Source organism: Anas platyrhynchos, chromosome 36 (assembly GCF_047663525.1).
Source record: "Anas platyrhynchos isolate ZD024472 breed Pekin duck chromosome 36, IASCAAS_PekinDuck_T2T, whole genome shotgun sequence".
In the NCBI taxonomy this organism is placed as follows: Eukaryota; Metazoa; Chordata; class Aves; order Anseriformes; family Anatidae; genus Anas; species Anas platyrhynchos.
This window is the reverse complement of record NC_092624.1, coordinates 3,057,723-3,066,138: the sequence shown is the minus strand read 5'-3', so window position 1 is coordinate 3,066,138 and position 8,416 is coordinate 3,057,723. Positions and strand designations below refer to the sequence as shown.

General features: G+C 52.0%; 1 protein-coding gene across 1 annotated transcript; it reads right to left on the bottom strand.

The window, feature by feature from the left end:
• Positions 1 to 6,986: 6,986 nt before the first annotated feature.
• Positions 6,987 to 7,913, bottom strand: LOC140000974 (olfactory receptor 14C36-like). Its single transcript, XM_072032088.1, has one exon. The coding sequence runs from the start codon at positions 7,911 to 7,913 to the stop codon at positions 6,987 to 6,989; it is 927 nt and encodes a 308-aa protein (XP_071888189.1).
• Positions 7,914 to 8,416: the final 503 nt, after the last annotated feature.

The window sequence follows — 8,416 nt, the reverse complement described above, 5'->3', positions numbered from 1 at the left end:
ATTGCTGGTGCAAGTTGAGCTTCTCATACACTAACACCCCAGGCCTTCTCGTCAGAGCTGCTCTCCATCCATTCTCCACCCAGCCTGCAGTTGTACTTGGGATCGCCCCAATCCTGTTGCAGGACCATGCATTTTGCCTTTGTGAACCTCATGAGGCTCTCACAGGAAAATCTCTCAAGCCTGTCCAGGTCCATCTGCATATCATCCCTTCCCTCCAGTGTATCGACTGCACCACCCAGCTTGGTGTCATCAGCACACTTGCTGAGACTGCACTCAGTCACACTGTACATGTCACTGACAAAGTGTTAAACAGTGCTGGTCCCAATGCTGACCCCTGAGGAACATCACTCTTGGACCCCTGAGGATCTCCACTTGGACACTGAGCTACATGCAGACTGCAGCTCCTTGAGGGTGACCATCTAGCCAATTCCTTACCCACCAGGTGACCCATTCATCACATCCATGTCTCTCCAACTGAGAGACAAGGCCATCATGTGGGACAGTGTCAAATGATTTGCATTAGTCAAGGTTCATGAAGTGAGTTGCTCTTCCCCTCTCCACCAATACTGGAAGCCCATCACGGAAGGCCACCAGAATTGTCAGGCACAATCTGCCCTTCGTGAAGCCATGTTGGCTGTCACAACCAGTTCAGAAGAAGGGTAGTGTGATTTATCAGATAGAGGCATTTGCAATGAACCTGGGCAAGGAGGGTGACAGAAATATCACAGGAACACTGGGGGGTGTTTCTAGAGTCCCACACAGAGAAATGTCAGGACTCTGTAAGATGCCCACATCTGAGCTGGCCTCATGCACTGCTCATCTACACGGGGCTTTTCAGAGACACAAGTCCCTGCCTTGCACACACACACACACAGGCGGTGTACTGTAACACTTGCAGGGTCCCTCTGGATCCTGCAGCCACTGCCAGAGGCTGGGAGGCACGTCAGCCCTTTGGAGAATCACCCTGCTCTCCCCTCTTCTAAGAAGCCCCATGGCATGAGGAATGGGCAGAGGGTCCTTGGAGGTTCAAGGAAGCACATCCCAGAGCTGCATTCAGCTCTTCCACTTTGGACTAGATGGCCTCTGAAAGTGCCTTCCACCTGAACTATTCTGTGCTATTCAGGCAAGAGCACAGTGGCTGTTTCTCTCAGGATGAAGGGACCTGTAGACAATGTCTGCCTCACTGGCCTTCATGTCACCCCTGGGGATAGTTGATGGCCTTTGTGCTCAATCATCTTCCTCTGTGCCTGCTGGCAGCAGCAGCAAAGGTTGTCTGTTCCCGTGACTCCCCTGCACATGGACAAGACCCTGCCGCTGACCGCCTCCCACAGCGGCTCTTCCATGGCCGTGGGCTGCTCAGAGGTGCCCGGCCTGGCAGAGCGAGGAGCCTCTTTGGACTCTCTTCCTTGGGCACTTTCAGATAAGACAGCAGCTCTGAAAGCAGACATGAGCCTTCAGGCATGGCCCTTTTAGGAGGGCAATGCTGTTCTGGAGGCCAGTTGTGTCACCCAAGTGCTGACTGCCTGTCCCTGCCTGCAGTCTCAGCACAGCCACACAGCAGCTCTGGCATCAAGCTACAGGAGCAGCCAGGCCTTACACCACCAGCAGGGCTCAGAAGGAGAGGGTGGCAGTGTCAGGAGAGCAGCTCTGGATGGACCAGAGCTGGTGTTCCCTGGCCGTTCTGCTGGGCCTGACTCATTTTCTCTTCACCTCTGCACATGGCTGCTGCCCATGCAGATAAGGTCTCCCAAGAAAGATCTAAGAAAATGTCACTTTAATTGGATAACATACAGAAGCAAAATGAAGAATTATATTTCTTTGTGGACAACTTTCGTAAGAATAAAACCGAGAGAAAAATAATCAGAACAAGGATATAAGAGAGGCTTTGCTTATCAGGAGTACCTTTAAGAAGGATTTGCAGAAATAGGCTGTCAGTTTATTGCTTATGAAATACAGCTGCTCATCAATTTCTGTACAGCATCCTTGAGATCCTCGTTCCTCATGCTGTAGATGAGGGGGTTCACTGCGGGAGGCACCATCGAGTACAGAACTGCCACAACAAGGTCCAGGGAAGAGGAGAAGATAGAGGGGGGCTTTAGGTGGGAAAACACGACTGTGCTGACATTTACAGAGACCACAATCAAGTGAGGAATGCACGTGGAAGAGGCTTTGTGCCGTCCCTGCTGAGAGGGGATCCTCAGCACAGCCCTGAAGATCTGCACAAAGGACAGAGCAATGAAAACAAAACACCCACACACAAGAAAAGCACTAACCACAAGAACCTGAACGGCCCTTAGGCCTGAGCAGGAGAGCTTGAGGATCTGGGGGATTTCACAGAAGAACTGGTCCACAACATTGCCATTGCAGAGAGGCAATGAAAATATATTGGCAGTGTGCAGCACAGCATGGAGAAAGCCACTGCCCCAGGCAGCTGCTGCCATGGTGGCACAGGCTTTGCTGCCCAGGAGGCTCCCATAGTGCAGGGGCTTGCAGATGGCAATGTAGCGGTCATAGGCCATGACCGTGAGAAGAGAAAGCTCTGTTGAAAACAAAAAAACTAACAGAAAGATCTGTGCAGCACATCCTACATAGGAAATGGCCCTGGTACCCCAAAGAGAATTGGCCATGGCTTTGGGGAGAGTGGTGGAGATGAAGCCCAGGTCGATGAGGGCGAGGTTGAGGAGGAAGAAGTACATGGGGGTGTGGAGGCGGTGGCTGCAGGATACGACAGTGATGATGAGGCCGTTTCCCAGGACAGCAGCCAGGTAGATGCCTAGGAAGAGCCCGAAGTGCAGGAGCTGCAGCTCCCATGTGTTTGCAAATGCCAGGAGGAGGAACTCAGTGATGGAGCTGCTGTTACACATTTACTGCCTCTGGGCAAGGGAGCCTGAGAAAACAAAGAAAGGACAGTGCAAAATTTAATGCCTTCTCTGACCATGACCAATCCCATGTCTCATAGAACACCTTACCACACAATAATCTGTGCCTCATTCCTTTCAGGAAGAGCTTTCTGCAGCTCCTTGGCTTACCTCTGGTTGCTGCTCTGAGGGTGCCACAACAAGCAGGGGGCTGTGCTGTGGAGTCTGCACTGGTCAGTCCTGGCTTACAACCACAAGTAGAAGGGAACCTGGAGTGATCTGAGAAGTCCACTGGACAGGGACATGTCCCTGTTGTAGGACATGAGAAGGTCAAATAATTCCTCAAAAAAGAACAAAGGTGATGATTGCACTGTAATGTGTCAAAGAACAAAGGTGATGTTTGTATGCTGACATGTGTGAGATGCCTCAGACCTACAGAAATGCTCAAGGAGCCTTAGTCTTTAATACAGACACTACTACTCCATTACCATCAGACTGCTTCAGCTCATAAGCAGGAAAATAGAAGAAGATTCTAAAAAAGCGCATTGCTTTCAAGTAGCTCCTGCCTTGAATTCTGCTGTGAAGTGCCCTGCAGAGGTGTGGGGCTGTGAGCAGCCTGCCCCAGGCAGCAGACTCTGGGCAGCAGCACGATCCTGCCCTGCCCTGCCGGGGAGCATCCTTCCACCCATAGCTTCTCACCACAGCCCCTGGGCAGCTCCCCAGGCAGGCTGAGTGCTGAGCCTGGCAGGCAGCAGAGACCCTGCCCCAGCACACAGTCCCTGGAGCACAGCAGGGACCCTGCTCTGCACCACAGCCCTGGGCACCGCTGTCTCCATCTCTAGCTTCACAGCCTGCAGCTGGCCCCAAGAGGAGGGAGCCCTCGAGCCCTGCATGCTGACCCTGCAGCACACAAGCCCTGCATGTCCTTCAACTCCAACACCGAGCGTCCTCCTGACAGCTCCCATCGGCTGAGGGCTGTGCCAGCTCCAGGAGAGCCTGGCGGGATGCACAGCGGCATTGCCCTGCACCCAGAGACCTACCATGGGGAGGTGGCTGTGAAGATTTCTCCCCCAGCCAGCTCTCCTCTCCCTTCCCTCGCTCCTACACCCAGGACGCCTTGAAACTCTATCCCCCTTCTCTCCTCTCTCCATGTCAGCTGCACGCAGTGCCCCCAGCCCTGCTGCACCTTGCAGAGGAGCTGCTGCGGGGTGGCTGAAGCAGCTTCACAAGTAGTCCAAGCCTGAGACAAACCCCACAGGCTCTAACATTGTTAATGTCCCCACTGAGGGACATTACTGTGAGTGCCTCCCAGGGACTTGTTAGAGCAGACAAATGCAGGCAGTGATGATGGGGACACCAAGACCAAGTAAAAATGGCCCTGAGGCTGAGGAAACTTTGATGTGTCTCATCAAGTCCAACAGTCAGGCACTAAGCCCATCTTCCAGGAAGGGAGATCCTGTCCCTCCGGTGGGGTTTACGGCTCTTGCTTGGTCAGTTCAGCATGGGGATGGACAATGCCAAGTACAAGGCTACAGGAGGATATCCCCTGGGCTCCTGGAGTTCTGCAGGGCTTCAGTATCCACGTTGCTTCCCCACATTGTTCTCACCTGAACACCTTCTTGACTTGACCAACGTCTCTCTACCTGCATCAGTACTCCATGAAACACAAAGCCAGTGGCTCTGGGTGACCTCTGTCCTTCAACAAACCTTTCTCCTCCACCTCAGTCTTAGTGCTCACAGTTGCTTTTTGTGATATTCATTCATTCTCATGCTCTTTCCTACTGGGCAGAAAAGCACCTACATGTCAGAAGCCACTCTTTTTTGCATACTTCTCTACTGCCTGGAGCCACCACAACCCAGGGCCAAAGGAGATCAGATCTCTCAAACTGTTCATTTCATGTGCTTCTAGCCCCGAAGCCCACATTGGCAGACCTCCCTTCCACACTCTCCACTTTCTCTGCACTCCTGCAAAACCTGCAGCCGCACCCTGAGATACACTGCTCCATAGATAGCCACAGCAGCACTGAGCCAAGGGGGATAACTCAAGTTGTAATACACCATAAATGTTTGTTCATTGTCCTTTGTATTATAAAAACAAGGAGTTCTGTTTGAGGAGCGGGAGTTGCGAAAGCTCCCTGCTGAAGTAAGGAGCTGTATAATGCTTGGCTAGACACTATGAAAATTCTTTTGCTTAGTGTAACAAAAAAGAGAACCCCCTCCCCTTCTCTCCTTCTGCATCTCAGTTGCCTCTTTTGTTCAAAGACACTGTTGCAAAGCTCATGTAACCACCTCCTGATAACTTGCTAAACTAGTGAATCAACATCCTGCCTTCCTGTCTCATGCTGGGCCAACATGACCAAAAAAAAAAAAAAAATTGAACCACAACGCTGAGGAAGACTACGGCCTTCATCTTTACTACCACCAGAGGGACAGAGATGACCCCCTAGCAACTGTGTGCGCAGTCGCAGAACATACCAGGATGTGCTGCGTAATCCCAGAATTACCAAGATATAAAAAGGGACCCTGGCCGGGGTGAGGTGCACACCGTTGGCAGAGCCGAGACTCCCCGGCCACCCAGCGCTGTTTTGCTTGCTGTTGCTTACTCAATAAATTCCTTTCTATGATTAATACAATGCTCTCTGAGAATTAATTAAGGGGGCAACTTATAACATCACTGACCTCCTTTTCTTTTGGCTCTATATCAAGATCTGCCTTTGTCCCAGCAGCTGCGGTGCCTTCCAAGGGGCTGGGGCTGTGGTGGAGGTGTCCCGAGCTCTGCAGCAGCAACTGTGAGCGCGGTGGCCACGAGCCCTGCCTGCTCTCCTCCTGCCACGCTCCAGCAGGAGGCTGCAGCAGAGGGAACCCACAGCCAGTCCTTTGCTGGGCTCTGCCACCTGCCCCTCCAGTGCCATCACTGCTGCCTTGGGGTGCTCTGTGACGCTCTGGGTGACCTCAGAAGGTCAACACATCTCCTGCAGGGCAACCGGGCCTCACAGCGGTGGGACCTCACTACCATGGCCCTTCCAGCCCCCTCCCCTCAGCCCCAGCCTTGTCTCTGCTGGCAGGAGCAACCTTGGGATGAGCTTCCTGGCCTCCCCTTGCCTTCTGCCAGCTGCTGCCCACTCAGGCTCCTGGCACAGACATGGCCCCACACCAACACCACCACTTGTGCAGCCTTTGCTGCCTTGCCCTGTCCTCTCCCTCAACTCCTTGTCTGTGCCATGCCCCACGTTCCACAGCCAAACGCGTCCCTTTGCTGTCACCACCATCCTGTCCCACAGCATGGCAGAGGCAGGACAGGACGTGATAGAGTTAGGCCCTGTAGTGCCCATGCAAAATGCTTGTAGCAAAGTGGGAGCTGATACTGGGCTCTGTGGTGCAGACGAGGCCCCATGCAGAAAATATGACGTGAAACAGCAGCTTTGCAGTGGGGGTCTCCACGTTGGTATGGCAAGGGAGGCTTCTGGCCATGAAGGGGCAAGGGATGGGTCAGCAACAACTTCTCTGGGCAACTTGTTCCAGTGATCATCACCCCCAAAGGGAAAGAATTTCTTCCTTATATCTACTTTAGAAGTACCCTCTTTTACAGAATCACAAAATCATAGAATCATCTAGGTTGGAAGAGACCTATGACAGTCCCTGACAAAAGGTCCTTCCCCAGCTTTTCTGTAGGCCTTCTTTAGGTACTGGAAGGCTGCTATAGGGTCTCTCCGGGCCAAAGAGAACCAGCTTTCTCAGTCTGTCTTCACTGAAAATGTGCTTTAGCTATTTAATCATCTTTTTGGAGAGAGTGGCAGTGTCAGGAGAGCGGCTCTGGATGGACCAGAGCTGGTGCTCCCTGGCCGTACTGCTGGGCCACGACTGCTTTTTCCTCCAACTCTGAACATGGGCATTGCCACTGCAGTCCCAGAAAAGGTCTCAGGAAGGATATAAGACAAAAGGATGCTTTAATTGCTTTACATACAGAAGCAAAATGAAGAATTATATTTCTTTGTGGACAACATGTGATAGGATACAACAGGAAAACAAACAAACAAGCAAACAAAACAATTACATTAGACTGACGGGCTTCGCCTACCATAAGAAACATTATGAGTGACTTATAGAAGAAGGCAGGCAGTATATTGCTCAAGAAAACCTGCCAGTCATCAGTTTCCACATGGCATTCTTGAGCTCCTGGTTCCTCATGCTGTAGATGAGGGGATTCACTGCTGGAGGCACCACCAAGTACAGAAATGCCAGAACAAAATCCAGGGGAGGGGAGGAAATTGATGGGGGCTTCAGGTGGGCAAACACGGCTGTGCTGAGAAAGAGGGAGACCACAGCCAGGTGAGGGAGGCACGTGGAAAAGGCTTTGTGCCGTCCCTGCTGTGAAGGGATCCTCAGCACAGCCCTGAAGATCTGCACGTAGGACAGTAAAATGAAAAGAAAGCACCCCCCAAAGAGAAAAGCAGAAACCGCAAGAACTTGAACTTCCCTTAGGTAGGAGTCTGAGCAGGAGAGCTTGAGGACCTGGGGGATTTCACAGAAGAACTGGTCCAGGGTATTGCCATTACAGAGAGGCAGTGAAAAGGTATTGGCAGTGTGCAGCACAGCATGGAGAAAGCCACTGCCCCAGGCAGCTGCTGCCATGGTGGCACAGGCTCTGCTGCCCAGGAGGCTCCCGTAGTGCAGGGGCTTGCAGATGGCAATGTAGCGGTCATAGGCCATGACCGTGAGAAGAGAAAATTCTGCTAGATTGAAAAAGACTAGTAGAAACATCTGAGCAGCACATCCTGCATATGAAATGGCCCTGGTACCCCAAAGGGAATTGGTCATGGCTTTAGGGATAGAGGTGGAGATGGAGCCCAGGTCAATGAGGGCGAGGTTGAGGAGGAAGAAGTACATTGGTGTATGGAGGCCATGGTTGCAAGATACACCAGTAAGGATGAGGCTGTTGCCAAGGATGGCAGCCAGGTAGATGCCCAGGAAGATTCCAAAGTGCAGGAGCTGCAGCTCCCGTGTGTCTGCGAATGCCAGGAGGAGGAACTCCGTGATGGAGCTGCTGTTACACATTTACTATCTCTGAGCAAGGGAGCCTGTCCTAAAGAAGCAAAGACAGTGCAAAATGTAATTTCTTCTCTGACCAAAATCCATTGCATGTCTCATAGAATACCCTACAAACACCACACTGCCTCAGTGACTTCAGGAAGAGCTTTCTGCAGGTCCTTGGCTTACCTCTGGTTGGTGCTCTGAGGGTGCCACAACAAGCAGGGGGCTGTGCTGTGGAGTCTGCAGCAGTCCGTCCTGGTCTACGGCATCATGTAGAAGGGAACCAGGAGTCATCTGAGAAGTCCACAGGCCAAGGACATCTCTCTGATCTCAGAACATGAGGAGAAGGTCAAATAATCCCTTAAGAAACAGCAAAGGTGATGTTGGTACGGTCTGTAGGCTGAGCTGTGTGAGGTGCCTCAAAGCGGCAGCAATGCTCAAGGAGCCTTAGTCTCTAATACAGATGTTACTACTCCATTACCATCCCTCTGCCTCAGCACACAGTCAGAAAAATGGAAACAGAGACT

Coding starts and splice junctions, on each gene's coding strand:
- LOC140000974 (XM_072032088.1), bottom strand. CDS start 7,913: ATGTGTAACAGCAGCTCCATCACGGAGTTCCTCCTCCTGGCATTCGCA.